Source organism: Mytilus galloprovincialis, chromosome 11 (assembly GCF_965363235.1).
Source record: "Mytilus galloprovincialis chromosome 11, xbMytGall1.hap1.1, whole genome shotgun sequence".
NCBI classification, from domain to species: Eukaryota; Metazoa; Mollusca; class Bivalvia; order Mytilida; family Mytilidae; genus Mytilus; species Mytilus galloprovincialis.
Window position 1 is genome coordinate 44,864,709 of NC_134848.1, and position 25,705 is coordinate 44,890,413.

General features: G+C 32.3%; 1 protein-coding gene across 1 annotated transcript in view; it reads left to right on the plus strand.

The window, feature by feature from the left end:
• The window catches only part of LOC143051180 (uncharacterized), a 35,267-nt gene extending 10,582 nt beyond the window's left edge, over positions 1–24,685 (plus strand). The window contains exons 2-7 of the mRNA XM_076224173.1: positions 4,689–4,828; positions 8,315–8,471; positions 9,465–9,604; positions 19,575–19,719; positions 23,272–23,403; positions 24,036–24,685. Of these exons, the coding sequence (XP_076080288.1) occupies positions 4,689–4,828; positions 8,315–8,471; positions 9,465–9,604; positions 19,575–19,719; positions 23,272–23,403; positions 24,036–24,415 (1,094 nt within the window). The 3' untranslated portion in view covers positions 24,416–24,685. The remainder of the gene's footprint in view (positions 1–4,688; positions 4,829–8,314; positions 8,472–9,464; positions 9,605–19,574; positions 19,720–23,271; positions 23,404–24,035) is intronic.
• The last annotated feature ends 1,020 nt before the right edge of the window (positions 24,686–25,705 follow it).

A 25,705-nucleotide genomic window follows, 5' to 3' on the forward strand; every position in this document is an offset into this window, starting at 1 on the left:
ACTGAACGGCTCCCTAATCAAATTTTCCATCAGTGAATGCAGATACATCTGTATATGCATGACAACAGATCTTTCTATCGGTTTTCATAGCATTATGTACGATTTTTAATTTTCAACAATTGTGCTGTTTCCATGGCAACGGCGGCCATTTTGAAAATTCAAAAGTCCAAAGCTACATCTATGTATGCTGTTTATCATTTTTGTAAAGTTTCAAAAAGTTTTGACGATTTTGATATGTTTGTCTTGTTTCCATGGAAAAGACAGCCATTTTGGAAATTCCAAAGTGATATGCCACATCTACATTTGCTAGTCAACCGTTCTGCAAACTTTCAATACATTTTTAAAAATTTCAAAAAAATTTGATATTTTTTATCAGTTTCCATGGCAACATTGTAGATCTGATGATTACCAAAATCATTCAAAACATGTATATAGAAGACAGCTTCAATGTGTAAAAATTTGATGATCCAATGTTCAGGATTACTCAAATTATCTACTTAAAACAAAAATCTCATTTTTCACACTGTCATTAAAGTGAGACGGTAAGCGCTATAGAACCATGTTTAATCCACCATTTTCTACATTTGAAAATGCCTGAACCAAGTCAGTAATATGACAGTTCTTGTCCATTCGTTTTTTATGCGTTTTGTTATTTGATTTAGTCATGTGATTATGGACTTTCCGAATTGATTTTCCTCTAAGTTCAGTATTTTTGTGATTTTACTTGTTATTGTTACAATGGTAACAGTAGCCATCTTGGAAGTGCTAATGTTCACTGCACTTCTGGCAATGGTTAACATCGTTGTATAGTTTCATTACAATTGGTCCATACAATTCCGAGAAATAGTCTGGACAAAAAGTGTGGAATAGTAATAAAATGAACTAGAATTGCCATTGCAAGCAATAGCGGATGTCACCCTGGTCCACCAATTTCCACTAAACAGCAGCCATGGTAACGGCAGCCATTTTGGAAATTTCAAAGTTGAATGCCGCATCTAGAATTACAAGTTAACATTCCTATAACGTTTCATACATTTTTGAAGAATTTTCAAAATTTTGCTATTTTTGAACAGTTTCCATGGCAACATTTGAAAATTCCAAAGTCATACTGCTGCTTCATATTGTGCTCCCGATAATATTATACCATCATATAACATTTAAGGGCTGTAGAATTAATTTAACACTAATGTTCTGGAATGTTCCATTGAATTTTTCATATTTTTGCTGTTTCCATGGCAATGGCAGCCATGTTTTTAATTCCAAAGTCAGGTGCACAACTAGACATGGTGATCAACATTATGTTATAGTTCCATCAACATTGGTCCATTCAGTTCCGAGAACTAAGCTGGACAAAAAGTGTGGAATAAGAATAATAAAAAAGAATCGAACAATAACAATATGTCACCCGACCTCCGTCAGGGTGACATAACTAGATTTGCCATTGCAACCAATAGCGGTGGATGTCACCCCGTTCTGGACATTGTCACAGTAGCAGCAACCAGTTTGCATGTACCAAAGTCACAAAGTACATCTAGTATACATGCCTTTGAACACCCCCCTTTTTTCTCTTCTCGTAGAATAAGATTGATGTCTATATATAGTTGGGGAACTCTTTTGAATCTTTAATTAGACACAGACACGAGGAGGAAGGTGGAGTCACGTGATACTGAAGTATATTATCGTGGACTTAGTACATTAATATTCTTTTTAGAGGGAACCTCGGACAGACAACATGTGTATATATTGACGGAGCGACGTACTAACTGTTTATTTTATTCTTCAATAGCTCGTGTGACACACAATACATGTATCTTACCGTGTACAATTTAATTACATGTTCATCGATTGATTTCAGCTAATGTGTATATTTAAGCAGGTGTGTGATTTACGGATGTGTACTTTAATGCAAGTGCAGAAATGTCACTTATGTGTTCTCTCTCGTGTTTCTCTCTCTCTCAGTGGCGATTTTCTATTCAAAGCACGATTTTCGTATAGAATAGAAGCACGTTAAATTATATATTAGTTTTCTTCTAGCATATTCTAGAAGATGTTTTGCAGTACAGATTTGTATTTGATCGTATGTGCATACTCGTGATTACAGAATTTTACCTGAAAGTTGGGATTTTTTTTTTTTTTTTTTTGCTGTTTCCATGAAAACGACGGCCATTTTGAAAATTTTAAGGATAGATGACGTTTCAATAGCATTTTACCGGGAATGAGCTTAAAATTTGTAAGAAAATGATACTTTGACGTTTTTTCCCATATGGGTCAATATTGCACTTTTAGCCTTTTCTCCATGGTAACAGCAGCAATCTCAAAAATTCCAACGGCAATGAATTCTACAGTTCATACTCTTGTTACAAAGGGGAGTATTAGGGGTCGTATCTGTAACGGTTGATTTACTATGAATTAATTAAGGAATTATTTTCGTTTTTTTCACGTTTGGACTATTTCCATGGCAACGGTAGCCATTTTGAAAGTTTTTAAGATGGATTTCACGCTTTCGCCTGATCAGTTACAATGCCTGAAAGTTTCGTTTATTTTGGACCATTTTTCGGTTTTTCACATTTTTGCCGTTTCCATGGTTACGGCGGCCATCTTGAAAATTCCAGACCCTAACTGCACATCTGCACATGGGGATTGTCATTATGGTACAGTTTTATTAATGTATGTCAAGTCATCTCCGAGAACTAAGCTGGACAAAAAGTGTGGAAGAATAATTCGGAACAATAACAATATATCACCCCTATTTCCATAGGGGTGACATAACTAGAATTGCAATTGCCAGCAATAGCGGATGTCACCCTGGTCCACCAATTGCCACTGAGTGGCAGCCATTTTGAACTTTTCAACATTCAATTAACTAATTTATTTCACAATACATCATTTTGCAAATTTTCCGAAAATATAAAGAATTTTGAAAATTTTGATATTTGTACTGTTTCTATGGCAACGGTCGCCTTTTTGAAAATTCCAAAGATGGATTGCAAGCCCATGCATGCCAAGTAACATTTCCAAGAAGTTCTATTCATTTTGGAAGACTTTCCGATTTTCACATTATTTCTGTTTCCATGACAACGGCAGCCATCTTGGAAATGCCAACCCCCGATTGCACATCTGCACATTGGGAGTAACATTATGGTAAAGTTCCATCATCATTGGTTCATTCAATTCCAAGAAATAGTCTGGACAAAAAAGTGTGGAATAATAAGAAAGATTATGAATAAAAAAAAGAATGGAACAATAACAATATGTCACCCGACCTCCGTCAGGGTGACATAATAATGATATATTTCGTTCCTGCCAATCGACAAATTGTATTTGAAAATCATTTCGTTTTGTTATTTTAAACACTGGAATGAGATAAATGGCTTTCCATGTGATCAGTGTTATAGTGCATGTCTATTTTATAATGTAGTCTTTGTTAATAATTAAATATAACATGATCGTTTAAATAGAGAAGCTATAATAGACTGACAACATATCATTTTATAAACTTTTTTTTTCTATCAAATCTCCTTCTCGATTTAAACATAATCAAAATTTAATATATTAGCATCCCAGTACTTTTAAAATTTAAAGATACAGTTTGCATTATGGAAACGTAAATATGATTCATTGATCCTATATGTTGGGGTGTAATTAAAGGAGACACCGAGACTGCGCAGCATGATTTTGGAAATCAAACTTTCGATTCTGGATTTTGTTTATTGAGATACTTTTCAAATCGAATAGACGTGTACTCTATGTTGTAATGAACAATACATTAATAATGATGGTACTAATTAGTTCAGTTATTTACCTTAAATCTTCAGATAAGATAATTAAAATCTTTAACTCGTTTAGTATCCTGCTCTTTGGAGTTGCGTTTGTGCAAATTTCGATGAAAACCAGTTTCAATGTCTACCATAGAAATTTGGAGAGGAAGAATAGTTATCAAAGGTACCAGGATTATAATTTAGTACGCCAGACGCGCATTTCGTCTTCACAGGAGTCATCTGTTTTCGTGCTTATCACTAAGCAATGCACACTTACTTTCATTTGAGGGTCTTCCGGTGAACGAAATAAATTGAAGATGGTATACAATAACACTCATCGAAATCAACAACCTTATCCCTTGGATTTCTTTAAAAAGGAGAAACAAAAGTTAAAGATAAAGAGAAGATACCAAAGGAACATTCAAACTCATAAGTCGTCAATAAATTGACAAAGCCATGGCTAAAAAAAAATATGACAACAGTAGTTCACAAAACATAACAAAGAAAAATAAAGACTTAGCACCACGAACCCCAACAAAAACTGGGAATGATCTCAGGTGCTCCGAATGGGTAAGCACATTCTTCAAATATTTACCAAATATGACTGTTTAAATGCAGTTATTTAAAATTAAAGGGAAAAAATTAATAAAACTAAAGATGACTGAACTGGGAGTCTATAATACGTTATTCTATGAACAGTTATATGGTTTGATACGTAGCAAGTAAATGTAGAACTGTTATATTTTATAGATCTATCATGTCTGTAAGGCAATTTGAATTTAGAAAAAAAAATGTTTATTACATATATATATATAATCAATATACACTGTTTATATATGAAAGGGAAAACACGAAAAAAGAAATTATCTAATCGATGTACAAAAAAAAGGAAATTCATAAGTGTTATATGCACATTGTTTAATTTTTCAGAATGTGTAGGGGTTACATCATGTTATAAATTAGACTCGTCATGGAAAAATATTCGTACGAATGGTTTACTTAATAATAATAGTTTGTGTGAAGACCAATGTAGAGAAGCTCTTGCAGATTATCTGGTTTATGGAACATTTGTAAGTTTATTTTGTCTTGAATAGAATATTTTAGCTATTTTGTCACAAACAGGGTACAGTGTAAATTCTTCCTAGTCCAGATTATTCTGCTTCACAATCTTTTTTAAGCTAAGGAAAGAAAACGTTTTAGAGCATATGAAAGTTACCAGAATCATCATTAGACCTGACCCGTCCATAGTCAACTTTGACTTTATTGGAATTGTTAGCTATATTTAAGTACAATCACATACGATTTAAACAAGAAATTTAACCTTTGTGTAGTATTGAAATAATACCAGTCCCATCTGGCCAAATGATCTTGTAATTAAAGATAAACATTATGAGTTTGACTGTCCCTCTGGTATATTTCGTCCCTCTTTTATGACTGTTTGGTATTTGTTCGTGTTGGGATCAAAAAGTTATGAGGATGCAAACATAATTATATATTCAAAGTACTCGTTTTTCCCTAAGTATACAATGACTAGTTTTATTTCAATTTACACTTGAAAGTAGTTCATAATAATCGATGAAAGCATGGAGGAATAATTATTCGCAATAATATTTGATAATATATTGGAGGTTTTAAGATATGTTTGTTGACTCTAGATGTTTTAACGATGGTTATATACACGTATTGCCTATATGCATTTTATTAAATATTGTATCTAAATTGTCTAGAATATAAGTTCAATTCTTACTACAATGTATTCCTATTCATTTTGGTTTATCGTTTTTCACCCATATGGTCATTTTAGCAGATTAATTTACATGATTAGGGAACTTACGTATTGGATATATTTTGGAGTTAGTATTGTTGTTATTTTACTTTTTAGTTATCAAATAATATGCATAGTCATAGAAAATGGCATAAAAATGCAGACAACTTTACATTTTATTACTGCATGTGTCAATATTTCCTTACATTAACCATAACCTAATACATGTTGTATTGATAACTAGATCCTTCCGCATTTTTTTATAAGGACTTTTCAATTATCTTCTGCGTGTTAAAGCTTTCAATTTGTTTGGGAAAGACTGTTTCAATTTTGTTCAGATTTCATTGAGTATGACAACTATAGCTTTTTTCCCGTTGTTAGGATTTGTTATGATTCAGGAAATCCTTCGTGTGAGTGTTGTTATGACAGTTTCATCGTTGACGCATTTGAAGTTTGTTTTTTAATCGCGGTAATTCATATTGATAAACCAGAAATCATGTTGACCTAGAGTCTTTCGATGTAGGTTTATAGCCAAAAAGATTGAAAAAAATTAAATAGAAGCAAAATGCCACGTTGACATTTTCTTTGATGAACCATATAGTTGTTCGGTTGAAAATATAACTATGGTGACCCTGGAGTAGTCTCATTCGAGCAGTATCTTGCTTAATACTTTTTTTTTTGTATCGTTCTGAATGTATATGTTCGCAGAATTGTCTAATTGTATATTCTGAAGCTCTATACTGGTTTCTGCCCTGCTATTTGAACATGAAATAACCATTACAACAACTCTGTGATGTGTAAGTTGCAAGCAAAATGTCTGTCGCTCTCCATCATTATACGAATTCCAGTGGCGGTCCAAAAGATTCGCTATTTATCACTTTTGTCTTTTATAAGTGAATCAAGATGATTTTGACAATAGGGCAATTTAACAAAGAAAAGATATATTCATAAAACGGATTTTATTCATTAATAATTGTTAATGTACCTGAAATGTAAAAATGTGCATTCTATTATTGTTTGGTCAGGAGAAATTGATAGATATTTAGCCTCAGGTTTGGAAAAATTGAAAAGGTTAACCAAGATTTACATCGACAAACCGACAGTAAAAACTAACAAGTTTTTAATTTTTGTATATTTACATAGTTCCATTTTTTGCAAGTATCATTCAAAATTAAGCTTTTGTTATTTTTCAGAAATGACTATAAGTTATACGAGTTCTATCATTATCTCTGTTTGGTTAGAAAATGTACAACAACTGGAATATTTTATTTTTTTTGCAGTATGCGATACGCTTTTCTCATACCCAAGTCCATATTTTTCAATCTTATATATTTCTTTTTTGTTAATTGGTTACTAATTTTGCCGGTTCATTTTTGCCGGGATTTTTTCCTTTTGAAGTTCTGCAAAATATTAATAAGAAATCTGGTATGTATAATACAATCTTGTTTGTGCAATCTGAAATTCTCGATCTGATTGCATATCTGAACACACTTTGTTTGATTGCTCCACGAGCACTATTTCACTTTTAGTCTAAACAGTATTTATTAATGAAAAATTACAAGATAAATATTACAAGGTTACATAAAGTTCAAATATGGGATTCGGAAACAGGTTTCGAAAAACTTAAAATTATAAATCCGTCTCCCTAAATAAAATAACATCTATTTAACAAGCAATATTCAGTTTATGGTAGCATATGTTAAATTGAATAAATACACATACACACACACACAAATACAACAAATGAAATAAATGAAAAAAAAAATGTGGAAAAAAAAGAAAAAAAAAAGAAACAGTCAACTGTTATTTACTTTTCTGATAGACAGTCACTGGAACCAACACACACGTCCGACCATAGTCAATTACGCCGGGCAATCCACTCGATTATTACATGATATTAAAAAAAGGCTATTTATATGATATAAATATAAATACTAGATTAACTTACAAAACGTTTTGTTTTATTTATGTATTCAGAAACTTTATGAAATATTTGCATATTGTCCTCGTCAGCTTTTAAACTGTCCCCATATAAGATAATCTTAAGATTAGAACAAGAGATCGTATCGATAGTATCCCTTCGAATTTCATTATATTGAGGACATTTGAAGAAATAATGAGAGGTAGTTTCTACTCAACCGCAGGAACACAGTGCGTTCTCAGTTAGATGTTTTTAAAATAGATGGTCCCTTAGAACACTACTCTGGAGTCTGACGCATGTGGAGCAGGATCTGCTTACCCTTCCGGAGCACCTGAGATCACCCCTAGTTTTTGGTGGGGTTCGTGTTGTTTATTCTTTAGTTTTCTATGTTGTGTCATGTGTACTATTGTTTTTCTGTTTGTCTTTTTCATTTTTAGCCATGGCGTTGTCAGTTTGTTTTAGATTTATGAGTTTGACTGTCCCTTTGGTATCTTTCGTCCCTCTTTTAGTCTTGCTAAACATATCAAACATATTATCTGTTCTACAGCCTAAGTATTTCACTTTTGGTTATTGGATTATCATACTTATTTGAACGTGTTTTTCCCCTCAACTATATCAGAACATCAATCAACATTAGAAGTACTAGAACATAATAAGGAGTTCAAAATTTACAACTGGGAATGTCGAGCAAAACACTGAAGGTCAATATATGATTTATATAATATTTCGATTGATATTCTTTGTATAAGCGGTACGGAAACGTCTTATGTATCGCAAAAGAGCATGATTCTATCATATTTTGTTAAATCATGAATATATTAGTCTAAGATAATTCTGATCTTGTATTTCCATGAGTTTGTTATGTTGCAGAACGATGTTTGCTATTGTCGTGAAACGAAACCGTCGGAGTCTGACAAAGAGAGGGATGATCAATGTGATGAACAATGTCCGGGTAATACTGAAGAAAAGTGTGGGGGACATATCGATCAATGGCTGATTACTGTCTCGAAAAAAGGCAAAAATACCGGTATGTGTACATTTTACATGGTTTAAATTCATTTATGATATCATGCCGTTTTGCTTACAGCTTTTTAAATGATATCAAAAATAGAATAATCAATAATATTTCTGCCAATAATTAAACTCTACACTTTTGACCAAAAAATCATTATTTGGCATTTTTAAAACTAATGTGTTATGTCCGTTAAGACGTCATGTCATGCAAAATAGGAAATCACTTATTGTAAAAGTTATAATTTTTTTGCCAACATTAGTTATTTGTTTTTCTTGGAGAATATTATGCTGGGTTTTCGTTACTGGCATTTTGTATTTGAAATGTCAGTTTCTATTGTTGTTATTTATCTCAGTTTGCTAGTGAAAAGTTTAATCATGGCTTCAACAAAAATTTCTGTATTCACATTGACAACAAGCTTTCTTAATTGTTTCCAATCACATCAGTTTTGAATTGTTTTCACATATTTTAAAACAATAATGTTATACTACTTCTCGCATATATACATTGAGCTACATTTAATACTCTGAATTTCATGTAAGCAATGTCTGCAATTTTGAGTAATATTTTGAAATGTTTAAATTATATTTCCGCTGATAGGTCCGATGTTAGGCTGGCATACTTAATTATATTTCATACCATGCACTCTACGCCAAGAAGTTTATCCCTCGCTAACACTCAGGATAAAATTCGAATATCACGGACTAGGCCATGTGTAAATTTTCAACAAATCTATGGCTTCCATGAATTATCCCTTAATTAAACCACACACGATCTTAAAGCCCACAATACGTCATGGAATGAATAATTTCTTAAGTTGAAATTGAAGTAAAATCCCGTTTGATTTTTCTTTTAAATAAGCTAAGCACAATTTATAATTACCTAAACAATAATTATCATATCTATTCAACTTAAAAGGTTAATATATGAATGTAATCACACAAAAGACAAATAACCAACTTGTATGTTAATGTTTCAGTAGCATTTGAACAATGTCCTATTTTTCAGATGGTGCAATGGTAACATCATGCTATAAATATGAAAAGTCATGGAAATTTTCCAAAATTAATGAAGACCTTGATGATATTATTTGGTGTCAAGAGCAGTGTACTGTTACTCATGCAAATTATCAATATTATGGTACAAATGTAAGTGTGTTCCTTTGTAGAATACATAAAAATTGATTGTACGTGCACAAGCCGGACGCTTCTTTAATACAGTATATTATACATTAACATTTACATACACATAGTCATTGATACTTAACCTTTGACAGTCAACAACTTCGGCTGTATTTGATTTGCAATCTATATTCAAATTTAATTATAGACTATATAATTAGTTATCAAAGGTACCAGAATTATAATTTAATAGGCCAGATGCGCGTTTCGTCTACATAAGACTCATCAGTGACACTCAGATTACAATAGTTATCAAGCCAAACAACTACAATGTTGAAGAGCATTGAGGACCTAAAATTCCATAAAGTAGTGCCAAATTCGGAGTAGGTAATCCATTGTTGGGATATAAACTAGAAACTGAAGCAATAGTATCTCTAGAGAATTGAAAAGTTAAGCTAAATATGTAACAATAGGTGTCTTATATATAAGTTGCAATTATTTAACATAATGCTTACACACAACAAGTATTATTAGTATTAGCACATCTGATTTATATGGCGATTACTTGGTCATTACCCCTCAGTCGTGGTCTATTGTCTTTGAAGGTTTTGTTTAGTTAACATGTATTAGTTTGTAATTATGTCAGGTTAAGGGGAATCATTTATAACAATTCAATGATATTTGATATACAGATGTAATGACATATCTCATTTCAATGGCCTAAAAAATATTATATATTCAGTCATGGTTCATTAAATTTGAAGATTTAAAATAGCATACAGGTTAAAGTAATTCTTTTTAACTTACCAGGCATAAAGGACCAAGTGAGCTTACTCGTCCGTTAACTTTTACAAAAATCTGTTCTTCTGTAACTACTGACCCAAAGTTAATCAAACTTGGACACAATCATCATCGCGGTATTAAGTTTTTAAATGTGCCAGACAACTCGGATTAACAACCAAGATGTTCCCTAGGTCTTAACATTGACAAAAGGGGAAAATGAAAAGTGTGGCTTATATCTCTGCAACTAAGGCATTTAAAGAAAATATGTCATTGAATAAAATTGTTCATAAGGTCATGATATATCTGGTCTGAAATTTTCAGACAAATCAGACAACCCGTTACTCCCAATCGGTATTTTTATAAACATTTAGCATTTTTTGGTTATTATCATATATATAGATAAATTGGGAACACCATGGTGTACAGCAAAATAAGTTCTACACATATGACAATATAAAACTAACAGGAGTTATTGCCCTTTATAGTAAATTATTAAAAAAATTGGGTAAATGTTTGTTATCTTTGTAAACAAGAGTCTACAACTCCGAAGCTACTTGGCCAAATACAATCAAACTTGGCCACAATCATCATAAAGGTATCTGGTTTCAAATAATTCACATGAAAAACTTTGTCAATTGACCCCTTAAAAATCATTGCTCTTTATAGTCATTTGTTTACAATTTTTGTAGTCTTTTACAAAAGCTTTCTTTTCTGAAACTTCTTGGAAAAAGTAGTATAAAATTTGGCCTCAATCAATAATAGGGTATTCAGTTCAAAACATGTGTCACAGGACCCCTGCCTGCTAACAAAGATGGCCAACATGGCAAAACTATGTTTAGGGTGTAAATAGATATAGGTAAATGTGGTGTGGTGTAAATGCCTGTTATTCTGATAACTGTTATAAAAAGAGGAAAAGAATCCGAAAAGGGTAAAAATGTCCTAAATGTTGATCTTTACCCATTATCTATTTACTTGAAACTGTCAGACGTTTTTCTGTACGAGGTATTGTCCTTAAATAACTTATTTTGCTACTTTTTTTTTACTTTTGCTATTTTTCTTGAAAACTGTAATAGATAGAGAGTAACCTTTATCGCAAAAATTAATCAAACAGACCAGTTTCACAAATAAGTCTTATGATTGAAAGCATCAATCAATAAGTAATTGTTATTTGATGACGATTGATATAATTTTGTTTGCGTTTTTGTTTTAGATCTTAAAACTTATAATAAATAAAAGAAACTTAAAAATACGAAAATGATCAACAATACAAGATCTCCAATTAAGACAAAGGACGAAAATTGTCTGACGACTCTTTATTGGAGTTATTGCCATTTTACTACGCTTTTAACTATGTTTGGGCGTTTTGTCTGATAACATTATTTGACAACATTATGATCGATAGAAATTAAATAATCAGAAACATTAAGCAAGACAAGACCAATTAACAAACAAAAATACTGATATAATAAGTAGACTCTTTAAAAGATTTTTGTAACCCTCTTCTGTGTTTGGAGCAAAAGGTAAATAAGACCATGAGAATAGAAAGATACTAAACATACTTCAATGATCAGCAAGCAGTATCAGAAAATCAAAACAACAGATTTTTTATATTATTTCTATTCTCATTTACCATGTTGGTGAGTGTCCTCTGTTGACTATTCATATAGACAAGGTGGAGGACACCTCTGGTTTATTTTAACATTTCCATCATGCAATCAAAATAACAAAAAGGTAATCCATATCTCTGTATTTACATATGCCATTTTGATTGTATTCACAAGCCACCTAGAAATTGGTTGTGACGTAACTGGTTTGAAATGTTTAACAGTTCACAAGAAAAGTTTTCGTTCATCTTTTCTTATTTCTTATGAACGTTTCAAGTGTATCGCAATGACTCTTTTAGGATCCATTTTGTTTTGTTGGGTCCAAAGTAAGGCACAGAAATTTTAGTTCCATAATGATCTGGTCTATCTTGTTCTGATAAACCTGGTCTCAAGAAAACAAGTCCTTTATAATGTACATTTACATCCACAGTTATGTGTTTCTATACACTTCACCATTAAATAAGTACAAAAAGTAGATCCTTTCGATATTTTCAAGGTCATATGGCTTGTAACTTAATGCACAAAATCCCATAGCTTTATCATGCATTAATCAAAGGTTAAAGCAAAAGTTAAAATCTAGAACGTCAAATCAAACTTTGACCTCGACTCCAATTTTAAGGGCATGAAACAAGGGCCTAAAAACATACTCTAGGTGTCTACTTCAAATTGTTAATGAGTTATATAACCATAAGCTAATTTTAGATATAAAATGGACAAAAACTCCAATTTAATATCTATGTACTCTTTCAATTTAAATTTACGTAATACGACAAGTCGCAACTAACAATGTAACAATTTTGTAAAATTGTTTGTCAATAACTTGATATAAGATTTCTGAAAATAAGTGATGACAAGCAAAAATCTAAATTTAGAACATGACCTTGACCTTTGTTCTAGTTCTTTTTGTTTCTTTTATTTTAGACAAGGACCTTAAATTTAAAATACCTATGTCTTTATCACTTATGGTTTAACAGTTTGAAATGCGTATCACTTACAGGCCTTTCATTAGGAGGCGGTACCCGGTACTTTTACCCTTCTATGCTATTGACAAGTATCGCCTAAATGTAGGAATTTTTATATAAGATATTCATGGAATAGATTTAAAAGTACCACCTAGAAATGTGGAAAGTACCAGTCAACATGAAAGATAATGAAACCCCTGCACTTATATCAAATGCATAAGATGGAATAGCTCTCATATGGAGTCTCCGGATAGCTTCCGTCAAACGTAATCAACATTGCTTGAGGACCAATTTTGTTATCTAAAATTGTCGTTATCTAATACGGTTACAAAGTTTAAAAAATAACAAGATAAACAGTATTTTGGAAGATAACTGTAACATAGAAAATTCTTGACATGTGCGTGAGAGAACTTCGACTCATTTGAAAACAAGAAAAGGCAGGCACGCAGTTTATTACGAAATGAATGCCGACAATTTTTGAATTTGGAACAAATATGTTGTCAACTCAAGAATACATATCACTAATGTATCTGTGTAGTATGTTTTATCTGTTTATTCCCTTTTAACAAAATATGTCGTATGGTACCCCATTGTGATAAATTTACAGTCCGACACAAATTAAGCAATACCTAAATATAACTGGCAATATTTTGTCAACTATTACGAAAAAAATTTTTTAATACTTAGTGTTTTGAATTGCCGTTAAATATACTAAGACATTCATTACGACCAAACAAATTGAACTTCTATTAACCCATTAGACAACTTTTTATCAAACACTTTTACAAATACATTGTTTTGATGCATTCAAATCATTGTAAACTCATTTACTCCTGCCCCGCAAATTTGACACCACTGACCTCCAGGTTGTTGCTAGTGTTAACACATTGATCCGTCGACTTTTTCGAGGCAACCTCGTCATGGAGTTAACAGACCTGTCCTAACAGCCATGCATGGTATGATCAGTTTTCATTGAGCTAATGACCATCTACTCCGGAACATTAGACGCTGGCAAAAAGTGCATTGGTTAGATCAAAGTCGGTTTCTGCTACATCCAGTAAACGACAACCGAAATACGAGTTTGGCAGGAACATAAAAACTGTATATTACCAAAACAGCTTTTGCCCAACGACTGCATTCGGTGCTGGATGTGTTACAGAATACGATTGCTTCTCATACCGTTGTAAACTGGGTATTGTATTCTGCAGGTTAACATGAACGGACAGAAACACAGGGATTTGGTGCTTAGAAATATTGTAGTCCCTCATTTTGACAATTACCTACTTGCGTCAATACCCTTGTACATGGACGACAACGCTAGACCACTCAAAGCAAATAGTGTGACCGAGTACAAAGTGCAGGAAGCCATTGACACTTTATTTTGGCCTTCCATGTCTGCAGACATGAACCCTATCAAACTTGTATGGGATACCATTGGCATAAATCTCAATCGCAGAGATCAACAACTGCATTAAATTTGCCGAACATACCAAAGAATATGTGTTGAGTATTTTAATAATAGTGCGTGTTTCCTTTTGTAAAAAAAGTCACAGTGAAACTTAAATTATGTTTTTGATTTGTTTAATTTGCACTATTTCTATGAACGCAACATTTCAATGCATATAACCTGCAGAAATGTCCACACTTGAATTTGTTGTTTGTTTATGGTATATGTAAGAAAAATAGCTCAATGAATGTTTTCTCTTTTTCGAGGATCACATGAATATTTTAAATAAAGAAAAAAATAGTTGCAATTAGAAAAGGTGGGGGTTAACTTTTGGCGGATTGTATATATACAGCGTAGGCTACTAGTTCAATGATAAATAGCATGGTAGGTTACTTCTTCCAGACATTTTATAAAGGGGGAAGGTAGCATACAGGGTTGAAAAATGAAAAGTTTTGATATGACCCCTTTCAAAGAAAGACCGATATTTGAGATTATCCAGAAGTTCCTTATTAGAATCCATGAAATCTTAATACCGCTACGCGAGTTTACAGTTTAACAGTATTTCTGAAGGCCCTCTTTAACTTCGGTCCGAATCCAAACACACATGGTAAGTTCTCCGATTTGTTTTTGAATGAAATGTTCATGGAGCCATGAACAATGATGATTGTGAAATGATGTGTTTGTATTTTGGATTACCTGAGTGCTCATTTATTCCACATTATTTTACCTGAAACTCGTAGCAGTAAGATTTTCTAACAAAAAATACATTTGAAGCTTTGTCTGCAATCGGAACGTTTCTTGGTTTAACCGTCTGTTTATTATCAGTTCTTTCTGTATTCTTTTCAAAAGACCTTAGACTTGAGTGCTGCTTGTTGTGGCTTTCCATATTCTTTAGGGAATACCATTTTTACAATTTGTTCAGATTGTTTTCAGAGTTTTCCAACATTCCAGTTAAAATATATTTTGGTTTTCTTCTGTCATCTAAATTTTTGTTAATGTTTTAAGCCATAAAAACAGGTTTCATTGTGCATTAAGTCATAAAACATGAAATCAATTAACGATTTTGATGTTTGATTAATCCAACTGCCATATTACTCTCAATCAAAGCAATGCCGAGATACACAAGATGTTAATGCGTGCAGAATACCTTTACTATGTAAACAATTACAAAAAATATCAAATGTTAATTAGAAAGTATTATTATGGAAACTTATTTGATGCGGTATGAAGTTTTCTCATTGTTGAAATCTGTATGGTGACCTAAAGTAGATGATGTCTGTGTCACTTGGTCTCTTGTGGAGAGATGTATCATTGGCAATCATACATTATCACATCTTTTTTATATTTCCACGGAAAAATGGAAAGACCTTATCATCAGAACACAATCAACAGGTATGTTCACGGTAAAACGGACAGACCTAAATAACAGGGGGAAATTCAAAACTTAAAATCCCTAATCAATAGGCCTAATTTAAAAGCTCAAACGTTTCTGACGAATGAATAACAACTGTCATCTTTCCGACTTGGTAAAGTCATATTCTTTGTGAGACTTTTGAAGATTGAATATTATTTTATTAAATGATATGAGCAAATAAGCCCTAATACGAATAAATCAGCATGTGCAATACTGAAAATGTTTCACTGTCAATATAAATCAAGATTTAATATTGCTCTTCGAACAGGGCCAATACGGAAAAAACAGGGCCAATACAGGAAAAAGCGGGGGAAAAGCGGTAATGGCCCTGTATTGATCACGGTTTTTTAAGAAAAACAGGGCCAATACAGAAAAAAGCTGGAAAAGGCTGTATTGGCCCTGTATTGATTACGGTTTTTGATTTTCTTATAATCATTTAATAAATGTCTAATAAACTGACTGTTTCTGTATTGGCACTGGTACAGATTCTCGGTCAATTGTATTGGCCCTCGGCCCTACGGGATGAGGCCAATACAGCAAACCTTGAATCTATACCAGTGCCAATACAGAAACAGCCAGTTAATAACACTATAGTATGCCATGCTAAATCTCTCAATTATGATTGAGATCGATGTGTAAACAAAACAAACAAGCATAATTGGTAAACGTGTCAAAAATAGGGACGCAGCAGTCATTATGGTGTTAAACTTAATCAGTATAAAAACAAACAATTATAAAAATAAAGAAATATAGAAAGGCATATTTATCATACACATTAAAAAAAATGAAAGACAAAAATGCAAAAAATTACCATAGCACAATAACAAAATGACGAGATGTTTAAGTACCGATACAATACAATACCAAAAAAAGAGCAAACGTAATATTCACAAACTTAAAATCAAATAAAATAATCTTATAACAAGTTATTAAGAAGATAAATGATGTCATTAGACATAATTTATACTTTAATATCATCGTGGTTTTTTTTAAGTTGATTATGAATATGTCTCAACAAGGATTTGGTATAGAACGCAATTCAGGAAAGTTACAGTTATTATCCATTGGTTTGACGTGTTTGAGCTTTTGATTTTGTCATATACTTTCCGTTTTGAGTTTTCCTCGGAGTTCAGTATTTACTTTTTTGGTTCTGTCTCTGGTGGTGGTGGTGGAGGTTTGAGAAGGTGAGAGGGGTTAAGGGAAGCCTATTGAGATGATTGTCTATTTGATATTCGAGGTTTAAGTCTTAGATAAAGCTTTGGAAAACGTTAATGATGTTTCGTTATCTACTAGTTCTTGAAGACACATTAATGGAACCTAATTAGAAACGTTTTGGTTGTGAGAGGAATTAATATCACCATTAAATCCGAACCAAAAATGATCTGAATTATTCGATCTTTATCTTTTTTGACATGTGCGTATGAGAACTTCGACTCATTTGAAAACAAGAAAAGGTAGGCATGGAGAGGCACGCAGTTTATTCCCAAAAGAATGCGGAAATGTTAATGTTTGGTGTTATGAATTGTCTTTGAAATATACTAAGAAATTCATTACGACCAAAAAGATAGAACTTCGATTAACCCATTACGCAACTTTTTATCAAAGTTCTTCTACACTTTTAATGATACATTGTTTCAATGCATTTAAATCATTTTAAACCCATTTACTCCTGCCCCGCAAATTAGACACCACTGACCTCCAGGTTGTCATGTTGGTGTTAACACATTGATCCGTCGACTTTTTCGAGGCAACCTCTTCGTGGTGTTAACACACCTGCCCTTACAGCCATGCACGGTATGATCAGTTTTCATTAAGCTAATGACCATCTACTCCGGAACATTAGGAGCTAATGACCATCTAATCCGGAACATTAGAAGCTAGCAAAAAGTGCATTGGTTAGATCAAAGTCGGTTTCTGCTACATCCAGTAGACGACAACCCAAATACGAGTTTGGCAAGAACATAAAACTGTATATTACCAAAACAGCATTTGCCCAACGACTGCATTAGGTGCTGGATGTGTTACAGAATGGGGTTGCTTCTCATACCGTTGTAAACTGGGTATTGTATTCTACAGGTTAACATGAACAGACAGAAACACAGGGATTTGGTGCTTAGAAATTTTGTAGTCCCTCATTTTGACAATTACCTACTTGCGTCAATACCCTTGTACATGGACGACAACGCTACACCACTCAGGGCAAGGAGTGTGACCGAGTTCAAAGTGCAGGAAGCCATTGACACTTTATTTTGGCCTTCCATGTCTGCAGACATGAACCCTATCGAACATGTCTGGGATAACATTGGCATACATCTCAATCGCAGAGATCAACAACTGCAAAAATTTTGGCGATTTAAGAGTGGTAATTGTTTAATTTGCACTATTTCTATGAACGCAACATTTCAATGCATAGAACCTGCAGAAGTGCCCACACTTGAGTTTTAAGTATTTGTATGGTATATGTAAGCAAAATTGCTCAATGAATGTTTTCTCTTTTTCGAGGATCACATGAATATTTTAAATAAAGAAAAAAATAGTTGCAATTAGAAGAGGTGGGGCTTAACTTTTGGCGGATTGTATATATAGCGTATGCTACTAGTTCAATGTTGTATAGTATTGTAGGTTACTTTTTTCAGACATTTTATAAAGGGTGAAGGTAGCATACAGGGTTAAAAAATTAAAAGTTTTGATAGAACTAATTTCGAAGAAAGACCGATATTTAAGATTATCCATAAGTTCCTAATTGAAACCCATGTATGGTTAATACCGTTAAGCGAGTTAACAGTTTTACAGTATTTCTTAAGACCCTCTTTGACTTCTGGCCGAATCCAAACACATATGGTATCTTCTCCGATTGGTTTATGAATGTAATGGTCATATAGCCATGAACAATGATGAAGGTCTTATGATTCGCTCAAATATCACTATTGTGAAATGATGTGTTTGCATTTCGGATTATCTGCATGTTCATTTATTCCACATTATGTTACCTGAAACTCGTAGCAGCAATATTTTCTTACAACAAAAATATTTGAAGCTTTGTCTGCAATCGGAACGTTTCTTGGTTTAACCGTCTGTTTATTATAAGTTCTTTCTGTACTCTTTTCAAAAGACATTATAATTGAGTGCTGCTTGTTGTGGCTTTCCATATTCTCTCTGTAAAACCATTTACAATTTGTTCAGATTGTTTTCAGAGTTTTTCAACATCCCAGTTAAAATATATATTGTTTTTTTTCTGTCGTCTAAACTTTTGTTAATGTTTTAAGCCATAAAACAGGTTTATTGTGCATTAAGTCATAAAACATGAAATCAATTAACGATTTTGATATTTAACAAATCCAACGGCCATATTACTTTCAATCAAAGCAATGCAGAGATACACAAAATGTTAATGCGTGCTGAAAACCTTTTATATGTAAAATAACAATTATCAAATGTCAATTAGAAAATATTAATATTGAAATTTATTTGATAGCCTATTGTTTTTGTTAATAATGGTATTTTAATGAAACAGAACTTCGATGGAGCTACAATAATGTTGTAATATCATTTCTATATAACCAAATTAACAAATATTTGAACTATTAGAAACTTTTTATGAGGTCAAAAATTAAAACACGGTTTTAGTAACCCCTCAAATGTCAAGCAAGCCCTGGAAATAATAAATTTTGGTCGACATGCCTTGCATACGTGACTTGTAGCTTCAAACATATCGCAATGATTAGATCATATTAAGTAATATTAAGTAATTCCTTACTTGTGTTTTCATTAATTTATTTTGTTTCAGTACACTAATTGCTATTGTCGAAAAGAGATGCCGTTAAAGATTTACAAAGAGGAGAATTATAAATGTGATAAACAATGTCCAGGAAACGAAAAGAGAACGTGTGGAGGGAGAGTCAATCTACCGCTGATAACTGTCTCGAAAATAGGTGACTATACATATTATACCCAGATCGACGTCCGGTCTCGAATCGACGTCCGTACCTCAAATCGACGTCCGTACCTCAAATCGACGTCCGTACCTCAAATCGACGTCCAAATCTGACGTTACATTCACAAATCAACGTCCAATTGTAATTTTTTATGTTATGTATTGACAAAACGACGTCTGATTAATAACTGGACTTTCACATGTTTTGTAGGGTTCAACAATACACAAATTAAAGAAGTACAGCCAATTGTTTTTTGAGTATCATATTTCAAACTCGGTTTATACATGGAGTGAAAATTGGCATTATGTCATTATTTTACTCGGTATTGTTTTGTTATTTAAAAGGGGAAAATATACCAGAGGAATATTCAGAAGTTCATAGATCGAAAATTAACTGGCAACGCTATTGCTAAAAAAGAAAAAGACAGATGAACAATATTACAAAATAAACAACATCTAAAACTATAGATTAAGCAACACGAACCCCACCAGAAACTGGGGGTGATCTCATGTGCTCAGGAAGGGTACGTAAGGGTATAAGTCTTATTAATAAGACCGTTAGTTTTCTAATTTAGATTGTTTACCTTATTCATGCTTTTTAAAGCCGACTTTACGGTATGGGTTTTTATCATTGTTAAAAACCGTACGGTTGCCTAAAATTAGCGAAATAATTGCTCATATTCACTTTATTTGAACACTTGTGGAAAGCATAAGTTGTCTCATTTGTAATTATATTACATCTACTTTTTTATGCAATCTCTAAAATTGAAAAATTGATATCACAACCTGTTTACATACTATAACAAAAAGAAGAATACTGGTAGAAGATTATACATTTACATTTTTTTTTAATAGATATCATTTGTTATGCACATGCTACATTTTTTAGTGAAAATTGTTAAAATTTCATCTGATATCGGTTCAGATCAATAGCGTAGTTTGTGTCTAAAACGGACGTTGATTAGAGAAGCTTAAAATTGGACGTCGATTAGAGAAGCCTAAAATTGTTCGTCGATTAGAGAAACATAAAATTGGCCGTCGATTTGGGATGTTATTTTAATGTGACGTGAGATGATTTGGACGTCGTTTTGAGGAACGGACGTCGATTAGAGAACGGACATTGATCTGAGTTCTACATACATACCAGTGTTCATTTATTCATGTAGTCAGAAGACTGCTTTATTTGAAGATACACTAATGCAGTGCGGCATTTTGCTCTCTGCTTTTGAAATAATACCACAAAAGACAAAAGTATATTATCAAAAGCTTTTTTGTTATTATTATATTTATATATTTGAGAATACAAATTACCTTTATTAAAGACGGAAAACGTAGGTAGCTAAATGCATGACATATATATTTAATGCAAATGAATTAAATTTTATAAGAAAGTTCGGTTGTGTCAACTTTGATTTCAATCTTATACTGTCGCTCGCTCTCAAAGAAATTAATATGGAAGTCATCAAATTAAAGAAACAATACTAGTGGTTTAGAGCTTGAAATATTGAAAAAAACTAAAAAACGTAATAGTTTTTCAGCCAATTGATAATTTTTCACAGACAAAAAAAAACTTATCACACAGACTGGTAAGACTACTCAAATTACTAGTGTAAAGCCTCTGGAGAACTCTTTACTACTACCTTTATGGAATAAATAAACACAGACACATCTCCAGCAACAAAAACTAAGAATACCACTGTCATGAAATCATTCACTACGACTTCTGAACATAAACAAACACAAGCAACACGTGAAAAAATTGTGTTTATTAGAAAAGACGGTAACCATCAACACATCTTTTGCAATAGTAACGCCTTATAATACGCGTGCATTATCCTTTACAACTTCTTAAAATGCAAATAAATATTTGTCACCTGTAATGCCTGTGACACAACAGGTATTGCAAATGTTGACACAAAGTTACCTTAAATTGCAAGACATATATGATGTAAAAAAAAGTTAATCCATATGTTTACAGTTTTATAAAAAAAAATCCTCATTGAATGGTACATCAATGAATTTATAACAGTATTTTGTGATAATTTTGGAAATGTACGTGTTTTTTTTTATTAAAAATACCACAATATTTAACAAAGTAATTCATAGTAACAATTACCATAGTTCAGTCTCAGTTTATGAAGCCATATGTATTGAATATATACGGTACAAAGGGAGATAATCCAGTAAAAAGCATTTTGATAAACTTTAAAATTACTTGTTCATCATATTTAGATCTATCTGCCCTGATATTTTCAGACGAATACGACAACCCGTTGTTGGGTTGCTGCCCCTGAGTCAGTAATATTACGGATATTTTACAGTTTGTTTGTTATTATCTTAGATATCACTATAATATCTTATAAATAATACTATAATTTATAATTTTAACCTTACCTGATTTTTAAACCATCAGTAAATGCAGGTGATCGACACAGACCCTTGAAAGCTCCTGTTTTGGAAACGATCGAGTCTGTGGTCCATCAAAAAGAGTTAAAAATAAAGTTAACTTACTTTGCGTTATCAAATATGCATTTTAGCTTATAAACTTGCTAGGGTCTAATTGTAGTACATTCTAGAATTCTTCTAGAAAAAATGCCTAAATTTACACTGTCTCTCTATAAATCAATGAATATAAAATAGTATTTTGTAGATAATTTGGAAATGTAAGTGTTTCTTTTTCAAAAGCACTACACTATTTATCAAATTAATTCAAATTAACAATGACCATAGTTCAATTAAAATTTATGATGCTATATATATTGAATTTATGTTGTACGAATGGAGATAATCCAGTAAAAATGTATTTAAAAAAAAACTTAAAGTTATCACTGTTTAAACTAACCAGCTCTCGGTCCATTAACGAAATAAGTGTATATATGTCAGGTTATTTTAAGAGACAGAGTTAATAACGCAGTTTTAGAATATACGATTGGTGGGCTCTTGTTTTAGTACTGTCTAGCATTCTCCTTGAATAACATCCAAATGTATTTCTCTCAAAATAAATCAATGAATTAAATATATTATTCTGTAAATAATTTTGTAAATGAAGTTTGTTTCTTTTTTTAAAAAGCATTATTGTACTACAATTTTTAACTAACAATAAAGATATTACAACTACAATACATGATGCCATAAATAATGATTTTCTATGGTTCAAAAAAAAAGAAAATTATGTGAAAAATACATTTTCAAAAGTCTGAAGAAAAAAAAATATTTTAGGTAGCCAATTTTAGCCAAAGATAAAAGAGAAGATTTATGTTAATAACAAAATGTGATATATATGTCAGTTCTTTTGTGTATCGTTGAGTTTCTGTAACAATTTAAAGAAAGCAATGTGTTTTTGTGCTTGCATGAAAGATTAAAAATTTACAGTGGTGTATGTTGTTTGTTTAAAAAAAAAAATCTGTTTTTAGCATTTTTAGTTATTACTTTCAGAGAAAATACATGTGCTAGGAGCAACTAAAAATAAATGATACTAGAATACTTTAGCTGATAATTTTGTCTAACATTTTGTATGCTATGCTGCCAACCTTTCTATTTCTTTTCATAGACCGACCACATAATACAGTGACTTCTAGAGATTCTCTTACTACTGGTGTAACTACTTTGACTGCAGGCCAACCAATTACGACCTCAGTGAAGATGAGAAGCACCGAAACACCTCCAGCAACCGTAACAAACGGTATGCCTTTATATAATTCGACTTCTTAAAAGTTAAACACACACACACATCTATATAAACTGAAATGAATGAGACTTTAACAGGTACAACATTCGATTCCACTGTATGACCCGTCATGCAGACATTAAATCAATAAAAAAGGCGTGCTATTGTATTTTCTTCACATTATGGATTTATCACAGGTTGTATTTGTCACGTAAAGGGTCGGTCAAAACAACCTTGATTAAATCATATATGAAAGCGACTGTCTGTTTGTTGATACAAATTGCGTTCTGTGATAATCCAAAGATGATCTAATTATTCGAGAAGTAGATTTTTGTGTTAATTAAACGAATACACGATTTATGTTCTTGCAAATGTTTATGTGAATGCAAGTGCAAATTGTATAATCTAAATTAAATCGCGATAAGTTACAGACATAATTTCCCCTGAAAATCCAGCAAATGTGGTTCTTTTATATCAAAGATGTATTACTTTATTAGTACACGTTAGTGCCTTCTTGGTATAGCAACCTACTGTTCAATCATTTTTTTAGATACTAAATAAACTGGTTATGGTTGTTATTCTATGAACTTAATATGATAAATATAAAATATTACATAAGAACAACTATTGCCATGTTGTCATTGCAGGAATGAGACCACGGAAACTGTTATGTAAATGCCCAAAGAGGTTAGTTAATACAAAGTGGCACTTCCTTGATGGAAAGAATATAACCGATGACGAAGTAAGAAAAATAGTTGTCGAAGACTTCAACAAGAATATTAAATCCGAAATCTCAGTTGACAAGAAAACGGTATCAAAGGAGGTACGAAAGAAAAACTCATCGGTGAACAAAAGAAAATCATCTCAATCTATTGGATGGGGCTGCATTGTTTTTCTCATTCTTCCAGTGGTTTTCTTGATCGCCATAGACATACTGAATTGCTGCATTCATTTCCAGTCACGCCTTGGAGACAGGAAACGGATCCGAATTGGCCCAACTTGTAACATCCAAGATTTTGAGAGATAGCTCTAAGCCTCTTCAAGAAAATGTCAATGTAACCAAAAATTATTACGCCAGCAGATGTGGCAATAATTTTCATCCTGACGAAATGAAACGTGAAACTTATCAAAGAAGAAGGGACGACACCAATCAGCCAAGCAGAGATGAATGGTTGCAGTACTTATAACGCTTCTAAATTGTTACACTATCCTTGTTCAACTTGAAAATGTGCTCATCGGAAACATTTCTAATTGTATTTTTTTTTTACCTTACTCACTGTTCTGTAATGTAGACAGGCTTTTTTTTATTAAATAAAGATATAGTTTATAATTTTTCCTTCGAACCATCATGTTTTACACTAGAGAAACATGCTTGTATATACACCAGTTACACAACTACCCTACAATATATATATTTCCCTAAATAACGTCAATAGGAGAGTTTTCAATACTTCTTTAAAATGTACAATTTCTCTACGACCCGTTTAGTTCAAAGCTCCTCCAATCTAAACAAGGTGTTTATTACTTGAATCATAACATAATGTTGATTATACTATCCTGAAAGTACGTGCATGTACTAATAATTTGTTTTACACATTATTTCTGTTTGCTGCCCCTTTATAACTTTTCTTTAATAATATCTTAAGCGGAGATATGTCTATCTACAGTGTTGAACTTAACATAACAAGTTCAGCGCCGGATATTAATCTTCATCAATTGCAGATGTACGATGAGCAATCAGGTTTCAATCTTCATTCTTAGAGTAGCTTTTGCCTTGTCCCCTTTATTGCTGGACCTTTTCAATTGTAGGGCTAGATTTCTTAATCTTCAGCCCTGGGTTTAAATCTGCATGACATTGGTCTCTGTTTTCGATACAGATCAAAACAATTAAAAAGTTTGATCATCGGTACAAAGACATGATTTGCAAATATAAATCAACCTACATACATAATATTCGTTCGTGTACTTCACCTCCCTTCTTTTTTGGTAATACTCTATGAAAAGCACACCAATATAATATTGTCATTCACTTCAAAAATTACTTAAACCTTTACACAGACGTATTCAAAAGAGACATAGTTACGATACTGTTGTCAAATAATTATAGATGACATTTTTTTGAATTAATATTGATTCACTCATAGGATCTTTGAATCGGAAATAAACACATTTAATATAAAACCAGTTGTTCACATGATACGAAGCTATGTTCTGCTCATATATTTGAAGATTATACGATACTGAACCCCTTACGGAAGGGATTGTGTTTCATTTTCATACGATGAAGAAATAATATTTCAATCAGTTTAATTTATGT